Source organism: Pundamilia nyererei, unplaced genomic scaffold (assembly GCF_000239375.1).
Source record: "Pundamilia nyererei isolate P.nyererei 1_Seehausen unplaced genomic scaffold, PunNye1.0 scaffold00024, whole genome shotgun sequence".
In the NCBI taxonomy this organism is placed as follows: domain Eukaryota; kingdom Metazoa; phylum Chordata; class Actinopteri; order Cichliformes; family Cichlidae; genus Pundamilia; species Pundamilia nyererei.
The window spans coordinates 2,415,381-2,436,562 of record NW_005187425.1 but is presented as its reverse complement, the minus strand read 5'-3'; the positions used below and the strand labels follow the sequence as shown (position 1 = coordinate 2,436,562).

At 40.0% G+C, this 21,182-nt stretch overlaps 1 protein-coding gene across 6 annotated transcripts in view; it reads left to right on the top strand.

Annotated features, from left to right (window-relative positions):
• Positions 1 to 415: 415 nt before the first annotated feature.
• ccser2a (coiled-coil serine-rich protein 2a) overlaps positions 416 to 21,182 on the top strand; it is a 49,070-nt gene continuing 28,303 nt past the window's right edge. For 2 of the 6 annotated variants that reach the window (XM_013909427.1, XM_005727375.2), the window contains exons 1-4: positions 416 to 1,038; positions 11,258 to 11,346; positions 12,688 to 14,147; positions 14,237 to 14,448. In XM_013909427.1, the coding sequence (XP_013764881.1) occupies positions 11,330 to 11,346; positions 12,688 to 14,147; positions 14,237 to 14,448 (1,689 nt within the window). In that variant the 5' untranslated portion in view covers positions 416 to 1,038; positions 11,258 to 11,329. Of the gene's footprint in view, positions 1,039 to 11,257; positions 11,347 to 12,171; positions 12,327 to 12,687; positions 14,148 to 14,236; positions 14,449 to 21,182 lie in introns of those variants that run through there. The other 4 variants (XM_005727371.1, XM_005727373.1, XM_005727372.2 and 1 more) reach the window with 4 other exon arrangements.

Below are 21,182 nucleotides of genomic sequence, written 5' to 3'. Positions count from 1 at the left end.
AATGACATATATATATATATATATACATATATATACAAGGCCCAAACGAACTTTGTTTGGGCCTTTAAAACCCCTCTTTTGTTTTGAACCTCCATTCTGAAAGGGAAATAGAAAACTATTTTCTACAGTCATTGATGCAAACGTAGTGTCCTTTGTGGCTAGTAAACAGATTTAGCACAGCCCTGCACGCTCAGCTATGGGTCTGACGTCACACGTGCGGCTACCAAGCTGTAGTTTACTTTTTATTTGAAAGCTTACAACTTAATATAAACTCATAAGAGCGAATTAAATTAATGCCAGAGACAGAAATTGACTCACAGGACTTCAATAACACCTAGCAAAGAGAGATGCAACCCAAGCTTGCAGATTAGCGTGCAAAGTCCCAGGTGACATCTACACGCTCCGCCCCCTCGAAAGCGAGGGGAGGATGTCGAATGAGAAGGCGCTTTGGGGGGACTCCGTCTGTACACTGAACTTTGCGGGGGGTTGCTGCTGTGGTTAGTTTATTTACAAGCCCAGGTGTTGCTTCGTGTGAGGATTTCTTTCGGTCCACATGGCCGTGTTGTCGTTAAAGCTCGCCTGCCGCTTTGCGGACGACCCGTTTTCAGTGTCGGTATCATCAGTTGGTCGATGTTTGCTGTCAGTGTAACTCACGGATAGTGGTACAGTTGCTTCGGGCTGTTTTTAACGGTATGCTGGAAATACTAAAGAGAAAGACGATTTATTTATTTATTTATAAGCTCTCTTCAAGCACTTAGTGTAAGCTTGCTGATTTGTTTAGTACAAATAACTCTTTGTGATGCATCGGCTGTAGCGATAACCGTTAAACTTGTGTCATGATTACAGGCTACGGGCTAGCCTTAACTTCACCAGTGCATCTCCGCGGTGAGCTAGTTTCAAACGCGAAACTGTAGGACTTGCTACCTCTTCTCGGCCGCTCACTTTGTAACATCATGTTGTTTAAAAGACAACGAACAAGTAGACTGTTCCCTCAACCAACCACGAGGCTATAAACACGCTTGTAACGGCATCATTTAGGTAAGTCTAATGACAGTCCAATGGACAGTCCGTATTAGCTTACACAAGTCTTGTTTTAGCTGTGGAATGACGTGACAACAATAGAAATTGTTTCCAGTATGTGTGCCTATAGAGCCCTTATTTTCAAAGATGTGAATTGGTCTTCATCTGTGAGGCAGAGGAGGCCATGCTTTCCAACAACACCCTCCACAGTCATAACATGCCGTGAGAGTCACTGTACCGTGAATAAGGATGATAAGACCTTTGTGCACCATAGGAATGTTCTTTATTGCATAATACAAACAGAAATTGGAATTTTTAGCTACTCTGGAGCACTGCTGCTTGTCAAGTGTCTCACAGCCTGTTGGGTACCTAAATAGTTAATGCTTAAAGGGAAATCTGGCTTCCTTGAGATTTACCATTGAGATACCTTGCTCATGGACATGCCAGGAATTAAGGGTAACTGAAGATGACTCATAGATGATCTTAAAGTTACATGCAGCAGACAAGGGTGTAAATTCAAGCAGGGTTTTTATAAGCGACCGTGCAGTGGAGCCTTCAAATTCATATTTTTATACCTCGACTGTAGTTGCTGACAGTTCAAGTCTTTACCATGAGGTGTGTGTGTGTGCCATTTTAGGCTGTGATCTATAACAGGCCAGACAGTGTAAAGCGCCGTGGCATCAGCGCCAGTACACATTAGGATAAGGCGTGACCGATTGCCCTTAGTGTAAGCGAGATGAACATCAGTCTGGTTTGTCCGTTGTTAGGGTGGGGTCACGCACACACAAACACGAACGCACATGCTGATCCATGAGTGTGTACGTTGGACACCTGTTGGCTAGGATCCTGGAGCGCCACCTTGGCTGAGGGTGTGTTTACAATCTGATTCCACTCTACAACAGCTGAACGTCTGCTGAAGAGTGGACCACCCAAACTGCTGTGTCTCTTTGGCCTGCCTTAACTGTCAGCGTCAGTGTATTTTGTAATGTGGCTGTTTGTGAAATCACACATTTGTCCCACTACCCTGGGAGTAGCAGTCATTCCAAGACACCATAGCGCTCTTGAAGTGCAACCTCGAGGGTGACAGGGTCGTAAAATGCTGAAAAATCACTATGTACAGCACAGATAAGTGTTATTTATACAGTAATACCAGAAATCACAGGTGGAGGATGAAGACTTAAGCGTTAAGCAAGATGAGCCCTACACAACTCCTTATACTTTAAGACATGAGCTGTTTCCAGTCCTGTCTGCTGTGGGTGTTATACTTAGTCCACATCTCTGGTTTTCTGACATTTATGCTCAACCACATTGTGCGGGTTTTCATGTGTGTTCCTCATAGAGCCAAGGAACTTGATTTGACTTTGACTTTTCTCTGATCCTCTTTGCCCTCTTCTCTCGCTGTATGTGGCCTGTCATTAGAGCTATACTTAGCTACGCTTATCAGTTCTGTTATTCCCTCGGTAAGACTGCAGATGTTTACAGGATTGGAATAGCTCCATACGTAGTAAAGTGTTCACACAGAATCTTTGATGGATAAACACAGAGTCCTTGGAGTTAAAGTGTCCTTCAAAGATCAGCAAGGCCCTTTTAGGCATCTTTAGGGAAAGCTTTTGAAAGTATGAAAAGACAACGTCGAAATACTGAGAGAATAAGAATGAACGATCATATGGCTGAGTTGGGAGATAAATCCTAATTTTGCACTAGAAGGTAATGTGCTGGAAATTTCTTGTGTAGGTTGATATTTTCTCTTCTATAAAGCATCAGTAAATAAAATCAGTTAAGTGTTTGGGAGTGGTTCAGTTGGTTGAAGAGCCCTTGTGTTCTTTTTCTCCAAAAATTTTATTTAACCAGGCATAATTATGAACACAGTGCAGGGCGTTGACAGCAGATGTTGTAATTGCTGGCTGAATGATGTCATAATATTATTAAGATATTGACTTAAAATGGAAGTGGTATGTTTTACAGCAGACAGATCCATGTGGCATATGTGGAAAAGCAAAGGCTGTGTTTAGAGTGGTCGGTTCATGTGTTTCAGTGAGTCAGTGTGACAAAGTGCCACACTTTGCTTTCTATGACATAAAAACAAAACAAAAAACATTGTTATAACTTTTAACCTACTAAATGTGTATACTGTACATTCATTACAGGTTTAACAAAACACAGAATATGCTGTTTCGTTTGTAGCATGATCCTGGTGTCAGGATGACAGAGAAAACAACAGAACTGCATAAATTAACATTTCTGGTGTTTATCTTTTGAATAATATCAGAGTTTATGGAAAATCAGCATCTAAAAAAATAGTTAGACAGTTTTCTAAGCTTTTTTTTAAGCATGTTTGGTATTTGTCTCTGTTGACATGTGCTACGTTCATCTACAGCCCCCCCTAAAAAGTCCTGCTGACCTGCCAAGTACAATAATTACTGAATAAATTTTAAAAATGAATGAATTATTGTTAAATTTTGCTCATTTGGTTATGTGGGACACACAAGTAACTTTTAACATAATAGTTCCTGGAAACAAATGAGCTTATGTGTGTGAGCCATGGAAAAGTGAGTGACAAACTGAAACCACATGAATACCAAACAAATCAAAATCTGAATATTTGAATGAATTGTGCATGGGTTGTATGGCCTTCCTTTAGTTACTCTCAGTTTGGCATCAGGTGATATAATCGATTTTAACTTTCACTACAACAGGTCGTGCGATCACTCTCCTTCAAACTCTTAAGTCTCCTTCGGTAATCCTTCAAGGCTTTGAGTCATGTGATATAGAGTGGTTATGTCCCCAGGATCAGACACCGGCCATGTGCTGAGGATTGTGGACTCTGTTATGAGGTTGAACATTTGCTCTCTGCCTGCCTCCACAATCACTGCTGAGTCATTCTCAATTACCATAAGGGACTGGCTGTAATTTGCAAGCATCTGCTGAAAATGGGTGTTATTCTCAGACACGATGGCTTATTTCCAGAGCAGTGCCCATTTCATGAAAGCTGCCCGAGTGTTTCTGTACTCATGTTACTGCACCAGTTTCATTTGGCACATCGTCCCTTTTTAGCCTTTAAGCAGTGCCATATCATGTCACTCTTAAACTTTTATTTCCCTAGGGAAACTCTCACTTTATAAGTAATATTATTTTACATAGTGCATTTCCTTTTCTGGATCTGATGGTTGTGTAATTGTGAGATCTGACTCATTACTCATACCCTCCTTAAAGGGAAAAAGAAATGCAGTTCTAAATGTCAGCCTCGGCAATTACCTGCACAGACATGAATGTGATATTCAGATACTCTTGTTTGCGTGGCAGGCACAGCCGCAATAGCATCATCTTACTTGAGCAGATAATGGATTTCATTGTGCTGTGGTGCCTTTCTGTTTTTCAAAGAAAATTACACAGCAGGGGGACATAGAAGTACGAGTATCCATTCACTTTATTCCACAAAGCTCCTGAGGTGAATGGAAATGTTTCTCTATTATCTCAGGACTCTTTTAGATTGGTTCCCCTCTAGTTGACTTAATATTTACAGACGATGAGAAAATGGACACAAAGCATTTTGCGAACATCAACTGCCAGCAGTGGCCGCATTTGATATGTGGATGCTTTGTTCTACCTGGTTTTACAGAGACTGTTTGATAACTACTAAATAAAAATGTGCTGTCTAAAGAAAAAAAGTAGTGATTGGGAGAAGTGTTTGTTGAGACAGCCAGCCTGATAGAGTGAGTAGAAAAGGAGGCGGCACAGGAAAGAGGGAAGTGGGTCATAGAGGAAGCTGACCTAATAGCATTGTACCATCCATTCACGGGATAAATCCAATAGGAACAACTATTAAAAGCTTACTGTTTAGACGTATGTCTCATCTTTGCGACCTTTCTGTTGGCTGTCATGGAAAACATTGCTTTATTTTTTAAAAGCCACAGTTCTCTCCTATCTTGATTTCTTTCTGCTATGTATGTCCCATGAGAGTTAGTAAGGAAGAGGTTAGAGGTGGTATAGGGTACAGCAGGCCTTTTTGCATCTACAAAATGTGCTTTTTGTGCTTATTCTCTCAGCAAAGTGGTGCATGAGTCAGAGTTGTTTTTGCTCTTTGCTCTTTTGTGTACAATGAGAATCCCCTTCTTCCACAAGATAGCGTAGCTGTGCCAAACATTATGTATACAGCAAATAAAGTCTAGTGCCAGGAAGTAACATTGTAAAGTGTGTATGCCCTGTGTTCTTTGTTAATTTTCTAGCAAGCTTACTTGAGACAGATGAAGAGAATACTCTGTTCATATGTCATGTGGGTAGCAGCATATCCACTTCACTTCACATCATCAGCCTTCGCCCCTTGTGTGGGTGAAGGCTCAGTTTACTGAGGAACAGGTTTTTTTTAGGTGGGATTCTTCTAACTGACTGTTCCAGTCAACGACTCCATGGGGGAGGCCCTAAGATAAGCTGGAAATTTTGAGAACCCATGTCTGTTTTAAGAGTTGTTGATAAAGTAAAGAGTGTTATGCCATTGCTCTGATATCATCCAGAGAATAACATGGGCTAAATCACCTAAATTGGCCATAGGTGTGGATGTTAGTGTAAATGGTTACGTGTCTCTCTGTGTTGGCTGGCGACCTGTTCAGGGTGTACCCCACCTCTTGTTCAATGGCAGCTGGGATAGGCTACAGCCCATCAGCAACCCTGAATTGGATAAATGAAAGAAAAAAAAAAATTAATGAATGGGTTAGAAAAAACAACTACAACCTTTAAGTTATCAAATGTGTGTCATATCTAGTAATTAAGGCCTCAGTACACAGGTGTACTGACCAGTCTGAAAGAAATGTTTACCGGTTCTTCACCTGGATGGTGAGTGGTTTCTGGAGGTTGCTAGCTGTCACAAGGTGAAATCAGTTTCAAAGGAGGTACTGCACCAAAAATATCTTTGTGATGGCTTTGGTTGCTAGCAGATTGCCACGTTGGGCCATAGTTTGCATTAAAGTTTATCTGCAGACACATGCCATTTGCTGTCCGGAGCTGCGGTAAAACTTGAAAAAATGCACCAGAAACCAGAAATGGAGAATGTTTACTTTAAAAGTACAGGTTGTGCTTGGTGGATTGTGCAGATTGTGTATATTTACAGACAAGTCAGCATCTTCCATGCAATCTAATGTGATCACAGCAACCTGCTAGCAACCAAAGCAAGGAGGAGGTTTTCAGTGCAGCACTGGATACCTGTTTATGACTAATTTCGTGCTAGTGATTTCACATATGCCTTGTACCAGCAGAAAAATCCAGGTTAGGATTAATCTAGAGGGATAGTGTTAGTCAAGTGCAACGCTAAATTGCACTGAAACCCTCCGGACTTTATCGTAGGTGTAAATACGTCCCTGACAGAAACCCCTCACTGTGCAGTGACTTCATTTGAGCCACATTTTTACTCGTTTATGACTAAATTGAAACTGCAGGTCGCCCGGTGGTATAGTTATTCAGTGCCTAGCTTGTGTGACCACACAGTAATATGGTTTTATGTGGACTTACTTCAAAAACCAGCCTCTGACTGCTTTTGAACAGCTCTAATGACCTCGCTGACAATGACTGACATCTGCGCTGTTGCTTGGTGACACTTATCAGCCGTTCTCACCCTTGTGGCCAATCATAAGTTGGGAATTAAATGGGGCTGTCAGCTGCACTGCAGTGTTCTCACAGCATGGTTCAAGTGAAGGTCATGTAAGGAGGGAGGGAGAAGACAGAGAAATGTCCCTCTATGCATGTCAAACATATATACCAAACCTCGAATATACAGCTTGGTGTTGGTAGAATGGGAGAGCTGACATCTGTCCTGTTATGATAGAGAACATAATTAGAGTTATATAAGTGCCACCAATACTTCCACACCTCAGAAAGGGGTGTTTTTGTAAAGGATGACTCAGGGTAGATTATGAGAACTTTTCAAAAGGTGTCTCTGTGTGTCGTGACTAGTCAGCAGTATGACTCAGTTTGGTTCAGACTTTCTTTGGCAGTGTGATGGTTGAATGTTTAAAATATATCCCAAATCAGTGTCGCATCACAACAGTATCCTCAACTGCCATTCAGCTTTAATAGAAAGTATTTTTGGCTCAAAATAGCTTGACAGTTATCTACTTTGCACCTCTGGTGTAATTACATACAGGCAGAGCAGCTGATTTATATTGAGCCATCTGGCAAAAGCGTTGAGTGAAACAAAGTAAAACCTTATTTATGCTTTAGAAATCCTGTATGTTAGCCTCCAGTTCTGCTGCTGTTATAATGACCATTGCTTTAGACTCCATGCTGGGACTTATCAAGGCATGTGAGATCACAGACACAACAGGATGAAGTGGCAGTGCTCGAATGGTTTTACTGCCAGCACTTAACAGAAATGGTTGACTGAATGGAACCAGTATGCTGTGTTGACCATGAAATGAGTGGAAGTAAATTGAATTCACAGTGGAGCTTTACAAGAGCCACAGTATATTTTTCTTTACTGGAGGCAGGATCTGTTTCCTTGATTATTCCCTCTGGTGATCTCATGATAGCATAGGGCAGCATTCTGTAAATTGCTTCTTCAGCTTGTAGATAAGCCTTCCTGTGTTGGGGGCAATTATGTGACTTTGGTCTTTTTAACATATTGCGGATCATATTTTTGGTGTGTTTTCTCTCCTCTGCTCTCCTCTCCTTTCACAGCACACTGAGTAGGATCCCTAAAAGATTCCCCATCAAATATTAACGCCCTCATAAAGGCTCTGTTCTCTCCACCCACACACCCATCAGCGCGCGTGCCACACACGTCACTTTACACGCATACTCAGGCACACATGCAAAGACAGAGCAGGGCAGCATACAGCTCAACCTTTGAAGGGTGTCTTCCTTTTCCTGTGCTCTACTTTCTTTTGCTGCTACCTTACTTTCAGTTTAGATGATGGAGGAAACAAAGTGTAGATCCACTTGACTGCATTTATTTCTCCCCTTGTTGATTAATTTGGGGATAAAAATGATGAACAACTCAACATAAATTCACCAAGTTAAGGTAATAGTTTTTAATCTACTTTTCTGTGATGCACATTAGGGAATAGATTATATAAGTCTCACTGAAAGATGCACTGATGTGATGATGTGATTTTGTCTTTGCTTGTTGTGGTCTAGCTGTAGATCTCAGTGCCGTGGCTTGCCACACCTTATCTTGCTCCCCTCTCTTGCACTCACTGTTTCCTCTGTTGCACTCTGTCATTTGATCTGCCACGTTTTAGTATAGAACATTACCAAATTCTCAGTGCTTTGTCATTGGATTAGCATCCTTTAACATCAGTGCAGCTCTTCCCAGTATTGCTTTCACTCAATACACATTAGTCTAGCGCCAGCGTTACTTTCAACCCTGTCTCATTCTATTAGCCTTCTCTAATGGCACTCTGTTAATCTCTTCAGGGACACAGCTATGACCCACAACTGCTCTGTCCAGATGACTGGCCTAGTTATTACTCCAGTGAGACTCTAGACTCAGTCAATATATGCAAATGAGGTTGCACTTTGGTTTTGATTCAGTGCTGTGTGAAGTTGCTTAGGCTGTGCATTTTTGTTTTTAAAATGTAATTTAGTTGGTTGACACAGTTCCTAAATGACTGAGTTGATGGTAAAACTGCTTTAAGATAGAGGTTGAATGGGCATGGCTGGGGTGGCCCATACACTTCAGAGCTTTATTCTCACACAGCAGAGCAGGCTGGATGACATACTGTGCTCTTCAGACAAGGATAATGTGTCAGTTGAGTTATGGAAAGTAGTGTAGTAGGCTACAGATTAGTTTATTTTTATGATGTTATTGTTTTTGTTCAGTCCCACATGAGGTAATATAGTTGTTGCTTTCAACCCCTTCAACTTAAACACTGCTTAAAATGTGCCACTTTGAAAAATGACCTAACAGTATTTTCGTTAGAAAGACAGAAAATGAAAATGAATCTCGTGACTTTGGATTGTAAGGTTAGTGCATGAGTACAATTAGTAAAAATATTGATACGAATCCCACCAGAAACATTACATCTTCCTTGACATCCCTTATGCTGTAGTATACTTATTGCAGAGTTTGAATAAAATAAAATAAAAACTTCTCATCCCTTAAATTATTAAGTCTGCTGATGGAAAGCTAGAAGAGGAAAAAAAAGATGGATGTAGCTTGACGTACTGCTCTCTAGAGAGATGGTATGGAGGCTTTGTAATGATAGGGAACTATGAGCACTGGGAGTTAGGGACAGATTAGCTGTGGGGATAAACAGCAGGAATGGGGGATTTACTGTGTGTAGTAGAGCACCTCCATTCATGCGTAGCCCCAATGACCCAATAGATCATCGCTCCAGGCTGTCGCATCCTATCTGCATCCATCCTGTTACTCCTGAAGAATGTATCTTTCTAGTTTGGGTGCATGTGTGCGCATCAAAAGTGAAAGCTTTGCCAGAAGAGAAATGAACGACCTTACTAATCCAGATCAAATTTTTCAGCCTTCCTGCTCCTCTGTCGGGTGCTTTCTGCATGGCTGTCCTCTGAGTTTGAATTGAAGGAAGGCCAAATACCCTGACTGTCACTATGAAATAAAGTGCACCATCCCTCTGGGACAGAGAGGAAGAAAAGATGTCATGTCACTTTACTGTTCATTTCACACACAGGGATCACTGGATGCTAAGCTATCTGTCCAGCAGAGGATCTCTCTGTAGGAAAAGTGTGCCTCGAGTCTCGTCCTTCTGTTTCTCCCATTCTAATTGCACTTACGTGAATGTCCCTGTCTTTTCTAGTTTAAGCTTACTCCTGTCAACCCTTCTTCTGCTTGCTTTTGCATATCACAGATAATTTATTATAATGATATAATGATGCTTTGGACATCGAGATGAACATAATCTTTTACAGCTTCACTCTGTAAACCCAATATTTTGCTTTCCCGTGACATCATTTTTCAGTTCAGGGAAGGATGTTAATAATCCTGACAGCTGGACTATTCCTGGGCTATTTTACTATTGGAATCACATAAGAACCATATAGTTATAGTTCAGACCTCATACTTGATTTCAGCAAAGGGATATTTACTTATTTACCAGTACTTGGCTGTGGGGGAGGGGCAAGTCTCCAGATATGAGCGTTTGACAGATGGTCTGCACGGTTTACTGCGCTACTTCTGAATGTGTGTCAGTCAGTTAGGATTTTGTTTATTTGTGGCTTTGTTGTGCTGACCTTTGTCTTTGTACTTTTTATTGGAATAGAGCCGGTTGGGGAGGCTATTCTGTGCATAGAAATTAGTAAAAGGCCATTCACTTTGAAATTATTCAGCCAACAAAAACGGGGTTATTGTATATTTTAAAGTATAGAAAAATTTATATAGACAATACCCATCTGAATGCTAACTCGTACAAGGCCTTGATGATAGGACATTATTTTCCTGTTGATTTGTAGTTATTTAAATGTTTTAAGGTCACTTGTTTGAATTTTTTGATACACTTGCCTTGCGGTTAATAAAAGGTCAAAACCTCAACGGTGTTATTTTTCCTTGCTGCATCTCTATAAACAGGCAGCAACTTACTGATTATAACTTTCAGTGGCTGAGTGATGGGTGAGACGACCCAGATGAACAAGTATTTGCCACATTTGCTGTGTGAGTTTGCTGCTATGTGGTAGTGACTTGCCACTGTAGATATCAATGAAGCTGGAAATGTTGTGAGGCCACTGACAGTTGCAAAAACCCTTAGTCTAATCACCACCCATTAAACACACACAGACAGGCGTAGTCACTACCCCCTCCAGGGCAAAGAGGCTTTGGTTGCCCTGCCTGCACATGCTGACCTGATTTTTTTTTTTCATCTGTGTGTAAGTGTGTGCATTTTGCATCTAAACACATGTGTGTTTGTGAAACAGATTAGGAAGGTGGCATTGCCAGACACTTCTGTGGCAGAGTCTGTTTGAGCACGTGTTCCTGTATAGGAATGTGGGACACTGTAGCAGAGAGGTTTTTCCAAGATAGGAGATCCATATTGTGACTCAGCACACCCCCTCTACCTCTTCAGAGTTGATTGAATTATTGCTCCCGTAAGTGTGTTTGTAGCTGTGTGACAGTTTGTCAGGGGATCCACTCATGGGAACTTCCTGATCTACCACAAAGTTACAACACAATAAGCTTTTCTTGAATGATAACTTGTAATTTTTAAATAACATTTGGTGTAACAGTAGGTTTTTTTTTTCTGTTGGCACTTAGTTTTGGTAACTGCTTTGTTTCCTTACACAGATTGTTTGCTTTCTGCTAACTACACCAGCCATCTGGGTACCAACTTTTCAATTTGTAGTATTCCCTAGCCAGATGGATATAACATACAGGTACACCACCAACACATGTACACTTGTCACATGGGTGATTGAAACTGAATGAATCAAACAATGAGCCAGAGGGAACAGGCTAGTATTCTCCCTTCATTGGCTTTAATACTGTATATCCTCCATTCACTATTCATTATGTTGGCCACCTTCCCAGCTCTGGTTTCCCCCTGTCCCACAGGCAGTGTCTACCAATTTACCCACTTTTTCTTTCCCTTTCTTTCTTTTTTTTTTCATTGGCGAGACAGTTTGGAAGCAAATTCTCCAAAACCAGTGCCAGGTGCAGGGCTATTCATCTGTAAACCTCTAAAAAAAATTAAAGCTCACTCTATGAACTTGTTATTAATCTTAATACATTTACTTAATCTCAGTAGTTTATATCTAAGAAATATCTAAGACATTCACAAATGTTTCCAGCAGAGTTCAGTGAAGAGACATCAGATTTACCATGTGGGATTCAAATTTGTGGTTATGAGACAGCTGAAAGGGCAGAGCCTTTTTGTTTCCCGAGGGTCTGCATGCACACACCAAGACAAACTTGGCGTGACAAAGTTTCAGGTCCCCATGCGTGCCAGATTAATTCCTAATTCCACTCACAGTAAACAGTCCATGAAAAGAAGATTGCAACCGTTGCGACAGGTGGAAAGGAATATCTTTAGCACTATTACTGGATAATTACAAGATAATTATAATAGCATTGCTGATGAGAACACGCAATTGCATGTGTGTGCTTGTGCATCTGAGTGCATTTGCTTGTTGCAGTATCTTAACTGCGTTTGGCATTCTGCTTTCTGGGTTGGGCTTTCATTAGTAGGCTTTGATGTCACTCACAGGAAAAGATGCTCTGTTATAATAACAACTCCAAGTGGGATAAGCATTAGAAAAGTATCAAAACAATTAGTGACTATACAGATCTGTTAGGTAGTGCAACATGGTTTTCAGCTGAATAGGTTATTACACTGAACATCACAGATCCACTGCAGGTTTGTGTTGATGACAAGAAAAACACACGAAAGTCAAATTAACATATTTTGTAATTATATAAATAACTAAGAGTTCACTGATACTGGTTTCTGACATTATTTTAAAAAATAAAAGTTTTTTTTTTTTTTTTTTTGAATGACAGATAATAAGAATTGTCGGGGAGGGGTGTGATTTGTTTTTCTTTTATTTAGACAGTTTGTTTTGATATTTAGACAGCAGCATGGATATAAAAATAAGAATTATTAAAAGACTAGTGATTAATTCAAATGTTTTACCGTGTGATACTTTATCACTAAGTAAAGTTATGGACACTCTAATCACATGTTATTCTGTTTTTATGTCAATTTTCTTTTTTCTCAGCTGTGGAAAATTCCATGCCGCTCCATGCCTTGGTTGGCATCTAATGGAAGAAAAAGCATCCATCAGGTCTGCCATGGTATCCAGACTGCCTAAGTTCAGTGGACGGTCCTCAACTAGTGGCGCCAGTGCCCTTTCTAATGGTTCTGCACATCCAGCCACCCCTACGCAAGATGGCAAGGTTACTCCATCAGCAACACGCCCAAATGGTGTGATCCAGGCGTCACCCTTTTCCCTAAAATTGAAGAGAGATGAGGGGGTAAACCCCTCTAGTCCATCCATTCCCACTGCCCCTGAGGATGAAAGTGAAGACAAGGCTCAGACACAGCTTCCCTCTGTGATCAAGGAAGTAAAGAATGGCTCTCCAGCAACACCTAAGATGGGCAGATCAGGCTCTTTGATGGTGGCTGTCTCAAGCCCAAAGGCTATTCAAAAGCAATCCTCAAAGATGACTCCCAAAGTTGGGACCAAGTTAGGGCAGAGCCCCATGAATGGAAGTTCTAAAACAGGTAGTAATAGTGCAAGCATTCCTACTCAGACAGGGTTGGAGTCTCGGCTTGTGCGACCAAGGTTAGGCTCTAGCTCTACCAGAAGCAACTCTCAAGACAGCCTATCCCAGTCCAGTGAGAGCCTGAAGATTGTAGCACTGGACAACATGGTTCGTTCAAATAGTTTCACTCACTTTAAACAGATTCCCTCGCCCACCAGTGAGCCTATGATACGGTCTTTCTCTTTTAATCGGGCTGTGGAACTAGCCAAGCCTCTGGCCAACACTCAGCTGCGGCCTCCTCGGAGTAGTTTTGTCAAACCCCCTCAACTGAGTAATGGAAGAGTGGGTTTAGGACTGCATGGCAGCCTTGGAGGTTTTGGTGGTTTAGGTGGGGTTGGAGGACTTCAGTACAACAAAAATTCATCAGTTGCGTCCTCTCTGCCTGGCCCTTTGATCACTACGACACCAACTACTCCTCGTACTTTAAGGAAGGCTCTGCTCCCCAGTAGTGTGTTGACCAAGTCAATGGCTAGCAGTGGGGTGTCGTTGTGCTACAAATTGCCCCGAACTGGGCAGGCTAAACAGCAGAAGTCTCTTTTATCAGGTAACATTAAGGAGGATATCAGCTCTTCAACTGCCTCTGATTGTGTAGGTCTACTGGAGAATGAATCAACCTACAAGGCTGACAAAGTCGAATCTCAAAGTGAAAGTGACAAAAGCTCTGGGAATGCAGAAGGAAAAGGAGGAGAAAGCGGTGGCCAAACAGCAGCCGAGACCCTGGAAGACATGTCCTTATCTTCTGCTTCATCTATAGAGAGAGGTGACATCAGTGAAGAGTTTCTAGATGACTTCGACAGTGTGGGAGATGTTTTCAGTGATGGGGACATGCCTGACAACAGAAAAGCTGCCAGTGATGCCCAGCTAGACAGTCTCCTAAATGAGACCAGTGACTGGGAGTCTGTGGATCTGACTGGTAAAATTCACCCTTTGGAAAGCAAATTCAAATAGATACAGTGCTATCCTTTGTGGTGTTTGTTCAGCCTTTTGTCTATGTGGTTGCAGGTCATAAGGAAGAAAGTCCTATGCAGGAGTCCCAAGGATCACTGATGCTATCTCCAGAGCAGACTGATGCCCCCCAGATTTCATCTGTGGAGCTGTCACCCTCCAACAGCTCTGGTGGAACCTACATGTGGGATGAAGAGGGGCTTGAGCCCCTTGGGGGGCCTGCGGCTCATCGGTTAGACAGCTATGATGACTCAGAGCTGAACAGCATAGTAAGTCCTCATTTCACCTTTAACTAGTTTTTACATAAAAATGTAAAAACCCCACAATTCGTTTTTTCAGTTGACTCTACTCTGATTGTGATTTAAAAAAATATGAAATTTAAATTATTTTAAGCAATTAATTAACAGTAAATTAAGGAATAGTTTGATATCCATATTTCTGAAGAATAATTAATCAATTATGTGTGTTAAAAGTAAGCGTTCTTCTTCTGCCAATCTTCCCCTCCTTGCCTTTAAGTCAACTGGCAGATAGCTCAGTAGCATTTTTTTAGAAAATGAAAGAGGTGGAGAGCAGCCAAAACCCTTTAGCGATTATGTGGTTACTCGGGCTAAAAACCTCGGAGAACACTTAGAGCTTCTGCTTTAGCTGATTGAAAGTTGGCAAAGAATAGGCTTGTGTGACTGAGAACTGGATTTTTTCCAAGTAAGAAGGAGAGAGTTGGAGGAAATGTAAAGGTTTTGAGCCTTTAAGCATGACCTGCTACACATTAAAGAAATGGTCTGTTAACATTTCTGTGGCTTCTGCAGACAAGAATTCAAGCATCTTGCAGACCTCAAAGGACTTTTGATTTTTTTCTACCAAGAAATGGAAGACTAAAATATACCCAATGTAATGTATGCAGTGTTAATTTCAGGAGCCAAGTCTACGTTTAGTTCTGTCTTGTCTAAAAATACGGTGTATATACTTTATGCCCTACTTGTAGATTATGCTGCCTTCATGGTGCCAAAGTTCAGTTGTCAGTTTCACTTTTAAATAGTTCTTCTTTTTATATTTATACATTAATGGCCAGAACAAAGTCTGTAAGAAAAAAAAAAATCAAAATTTTCTAGTTTTCAGTCAGCTCTCTCTGCCCGTCTCATGCCAAGGCTTCGTTCTGTCTCAAAGGAAAACTAACCTGCTCACCAGCCGTGTAGTATTAGAATTTTCTGGCCTTGCTTTGATTCTCTATATTTTGGTACCCAAGCACCTGATCTCAGGAATGCATAAAGAGCTTAAAATGAGCTGGATTAGAAATTTTATAATACGCTTTGTGTGTTTACTACTTTCATTATGTGACACAACCTTCAAGGCACTGAAAGTGCCACATGTTTATCTCACAGTAATGGATTAGGAGTGAATACAAAAGCAAAAAAGCACTACTGGTTTTGTGTATGTACAGGATGTGCCTGTATTTGTTCAGTGCTGTGATCATTACAAGCACATGTGCATTAGACATGTGTATGTGATCAGGAGTCAGTCAGTATATCTGTGTATGCAGATGAGTGTGTTTGAGTGCATTTCTCTAATAGATTAGTTCAACTGTTATCATGATGGAGACTTCTTGAAAAAGCAAAGGCTCGATAAAAGTCCATCTATAATATGGACAGCATATTGGAGCATGACATGTGCATTTGGTCATCTTGTGGTCCACGTCAACCTGTTTATTGGCCTGTTTATTTAAAACATATATGTTCATTAGTTCTCAGAAATATCACAAGTACAACAAATGATTCTCTGAAATATAAATAAAAACAAAATGTGTTGTTTTTCACAATTTCAATTTCAACAATTTTGAAGTCTTATATTTAATTGAAAATAATAAAAATAGACAACAAATATTAAAACTAAGAAGATTATTTTTTGTTGTTTCTTTTTAAATTAATGCCCTTTTCCCCCCAAAAAATAAACTTTAAAGACACATGCAAAGCACTGTAAAATGACAAAGATTTTCCGTCACACCTTTTTAAAAATGTGTTCCTAGCATGATATTCAAACAAGCAGGGAGCATTTTATTCAAGCAGTCATATTTTAAGTTTCAGTATTTGATAAGTTGTTTTTGTTTAATCTTGAGTCATATAAAGCACAGGTGTCGAACTCCAGGCCTCGAGGGCCGGTGTCCTGCAGGTTTTAGATGTGTCCTTGAACCAACACAGCTGATTTAAATGGCTAAATTACCTCCTCAACATGTCTTGAAGTTCTCCAGAGGCCTGGTAATGAACTGATCACTTGATTCAGGTGTGTTGACCCAGGGTGATATCTAAAACCTGCGGGACACCGGCCCTCGAGGCCTGGAGTTCGACACCCCTGATATAAAGGGTCACGTGGCAATAACATTTAGGCATGTAGACATGGGGAGAAACACTTTTTATATTCAGATAATCTTAAACTTGTTTCTTGGACATGACAGTGAGTTCATGCCAAGAAGTCATCAGATCTTACACTAATAGAGTAAAATAAAAATCCACTTTGATTCCATTCTGTCATTGAACTGCTAGATGATGCATCTCTGGATGTGACTGGACACTGGATAGATGTTACGATGCTGATGCATTGACTTTCACTGAGTATTTAATGAAGCTCAACAACCCAGACGTTTGTAGAGGAATTCCTTCATGCAGTATCCATTTCTTTTGAAGAACTAGTGTGGTCAGTGAAGAGGGCAGTGGTGATATTGCGTGTTGTATGATTTGAATGAGAGAGCAGAAGCTAGATGAGAGAAATGCAGTTAAAAAAAGAAAAAAAGGTAATAAGTAGGACCAAAAAGAAAGAGAGAGAGGGAAACTTAGTGGGTGACTGCTGGTGTGTGAAAATTAACTCTATGGGGAATCTGCCTTTGAGATATTTAACTGAGCTATTTGATTAGAGGAAATGAGCCCATTTACTGTAATTGGATGCAGTTAGCTTTCTCTAACCCACTCCTTTTTTCTACCGTTTCCTTTCCATCTGTTTGTGTCTGTCATTAATCATTCTCCCCTTGTTCACTGGGTAAATATTTATTTGTAATAAGTAGAGGAAAGGCAGCAGAAATAATCCTGTCACAAAACAGCGGATGTCTCCAAATGGATTAGTAGATTGGTGTCCTGCTTAATCAATGTGTTGTGTAATACCTTTTGAGACCCTGTGTTTATTTAAGGGGTAATTGAGTTAAATGCTGCGGGAGTTTGACTTCACAGCTTCTCAACAAACTCTTCTTTAATTCAATGTTGGAAAAATAAAGAAAGGTGGGTTACTTGTGCCCAATTTATGTGGTGTATTTAAAAAACATTCTCTCATAGTTAAGAACAAAAGGTAAACACTAGTGTCCAGCTGATGCTTACACAATAGCATTTATGCATCTGGAATGTAATGTTTGCTTTCCTGCTGGTATTGCTGCGCTGCACTGCACTGCAGTGCCATGCTCAGTCCACTTGGAGGCGCTGTGCATCTGCATCCTTTAGACAACACGATGTGGGTGCGCTTGTAAGTGCTACTGGTTTGTGTGTGCCAGTATTTTTCTGGCTATATGTGGCCCTATCTGCATTCATATGCCTCTGTGCAAAATCAAGGAGTGGGCTACCTGAGCTCATAATAACATTCCCATGATGCACCATGCAGCTCTGTACTGTACCAGCTTTACAAAATTGGCATTGTGAAATGGAGGGCCACTTTTCACAGTTACTGCCGATGTATTCCAGCCCTCAGCTCAATGTTTCATAGAATGCAACAGCACCAGTAGACCTGGGAACATTTTATATTTAAACTGCTTGAATATTTGAAGGTTGTTTTTTTTGTTTTTGATTTAAAGCAGCTCACAGCCGATCATAAACGCAGTGGGTGAAGACAAAGCTGAAGCTGACACAGTAGGAAATTCACATGCTGATTGATGCGTTCTACTATTTATATTATTGTGGACAATAATAGCAACCCATATGCATTGTAACGGCTCTAAAAACATTTTACTTCTGTAAAGCGCATTTGTATTATAATGTGTTTTGACAGTCATGTGTAATTCTTCATTTGGCATTGGGTTTTGTTGTGCTGTTTGGCCTCGCAAATTACTGTAGAGTCGAATAAGTCCACATTAACCTTTTCATCATGCAATGCAGGATTATTAGATTGTGTTCTTTGACATTATCATTAGAGCTTTTTTGAGCTTTGATTTGATTCCTATTTACCTGAACTTTGTGGTCACATTTAAATGGAGAAGTTAAATTAGTTCTGTTGATTTCCTGAGCCATAAGCATTGAACTTTCTCTCGTTTAAAAGAAAATATTTCCCTTCCTTGGAATTACAGCTCAGCATCTCCCTTCACAGTATGAAACCTTGAATGAAATGTGCTTCAGTGTTATCTTTTTTTTGCTTATAATTCTGCATGTTTTAATCCGTTTTTCTCCTGGGTAGCTGTTCTTTTTTTTTCTACCTTATTCCTTCATTCCCTCCCTTTTTTGTGTGTATTTCCTTACCAAACTCATGGTTGTTTAGTAATCCTTTGGTTTTTCCCTCGGCTTCCTCAAAGCTGCAGAATTACCGTCGCCTCTTATCCCTGATTTATTTATTTTGCCTCTAATTTTAGGCTTTTATGGAGCCAGGTTGAGACAGGTCAATTCATTAGTGTTTAAATGAGTGAGGTGCTTAAGCCTTTTGTCTGCAGACTGCTCAGCCATTTATGGAACATGGTGCCAGTGCCCCAGCTATGCTGTTGTTTTAATGAGGCTTATAGCTCACTTGCTTTTGTTTGTCTTGATTTTTAGACCGACAGCTGCAGCGCTTTGAGGTAAATAGTGGTTTTTGTGTACATCTCTTTTGGTGCATTCAGTCCTTTGTTTAGGTATCGTCGCACAGACACACACACACACACACAGTTCTACCTTGTGAAGATGGTAGTCAAATGATATCATGTGATCTATAATTATCAATCATGATCACGCTTCATACCCACAGTCGTGATCATTACCACAATGTTTTTATAAACACTTTGGATTCCCAGCTATACCCCCACCTGTTGAAAGAATTAAGCTGCTGCTTATTAGGGCCCTGTTTGGAAGAACAAAGCCAATAACATAGCAGATTGCCAAGATAATTGCAAAATCAATTATAGTGACAAAATTGGGTTGATTAAGTGTGATCAATTTATGGACTTTAAATTTAGCTAGCAGGCTTTGTTGCTTGCTGTCCAAGGAGTGCATCTGTGAAGATTTTACCAATATTATTGATCTAGCTTATTGGGATTTCAGATAAATAAATTCCAGTCATTTTTAGGAAATGAGCAAACAAAGGTATGGAAAAACTATGTCAGGTAAATTTTCCTCACTTGGGCACATACTTTGTTTTAGTTCTAACAACAAACTAATAAGTGAGTATAAAAGGTGAGTCGATTTTAAATAATTCCCTGCTTAATATCATTAAGCAATCCCAATATTAGATTGCTTTCACTGTGATGTGTGCATTTCCCTAAGTGGATTGCCTTACAGTGTAGCTGCTGGGGTCTAGATCCTTATAGCTGCACTGTAAGGAGGGAGGAAGATGTTTTAGTTTGAGGAGGGTGAGGCTTTTAGTAAGTATTCTCATAGTCCAAACGAAAGGATATGTGATTCACTGAATGTTTTTGATTGCATATGTTTTTAAAGTAAAATACCTGTTTAAAGTACATGTAAAACTGTGACAATTATTTAAAAGGTATGAAATGGCACGTAACATGAGAATCAAATAGAGTCTAGTCTTACTTTCACAAGTATTAAAGAACTGCTGCATTAATGCAGCCTGTTTTTGTTTATCATACTGTTTATTTGTAACCAAGATCGTTTTTATACGAGTGTTTGTGACTACAGTTTCTAGACTATGCACAGCACTGTTATTTTGTCAACACTGTGCACCAAATGAAATGGAGGAGGAAAGATAAATCTTGGAAAGACATACTGCTGATTCAAGTTTTCTCCAGGTCTGTTTTACTCTGTTTTGCAGCTGCTATCACTCATTAAACAATGGCAGTCAGTATATTCCCACCACAATGCCTCTGTTTCTGCTTTCCAGTGCATAGTATCATTGAAGAGAAAAATAATTACATGAAGAATATTGCCACTTTTAGCTATGTCATTGTATCTTTGATGAATGCAAATGATCTATATATGTAAAAACAGTATTTTACTTAAGATTTTATGTAGGAAGATAAGAAGCTCATTATTATATCTAATAGTAAAAAACTTGACAGTATTTTAGGGGTCATAATGAATGGAAGACATCTTCAAATGATCAGTGTTATTATCTGTAAATTTCTGGAACATTAAGGGAAAAAAAGTAGAGTATAAAAAGTGATTCATTAAATTATTTTTATGCTATAAAGGCACATTGACAGCAACAGAGTAATTTATATCAAGGTTGTGCCAAAGAAGCTCTTAATATGACATTTCTAGTTGCTAGAAGGTACAAGTTTTGTGTCTGCTCAGAGTCGTCTTTTTACAAGTATGAGCTTTTAATACCAGCTTTTATTTAGGAGTTTAAGTGTTAATGCTTTAGTTGTAATTAAACAAGTCGCATACCTTCTTTGCTGTATATTGGAATTCCGTTATTAGACAGGATGTTGGTTTGAATGAAAGCTCGACCAGTAATTTAAAAATAATATTTCTTTTCATTTTAACTTAGATTCGATGATGACATTTTTCTCTCTGAACCCAGGATTTGTTGTTGTTCTTTGAATTTTACTCCTGAATATATTGAATATTAACCACTCAAAGCATATGCCTAACCATTCCTGTTAAAGCCAAGAAGACTTGGAGTACAAACGGGATTATCCCCCATTTCAGTCATCCTGCGGTGGTTCTATTCAGAAAAGGTATTTGTGAGTGTCCAAAAGCTGCAGAGTATTTGGGTGAATGGACTACAATGACATACAATGACTCTCTCTCTCTCACTCACGCACGTACGCACGCGCGCACACACACACACACACACACACACACACACACACACACACACACACACACACACA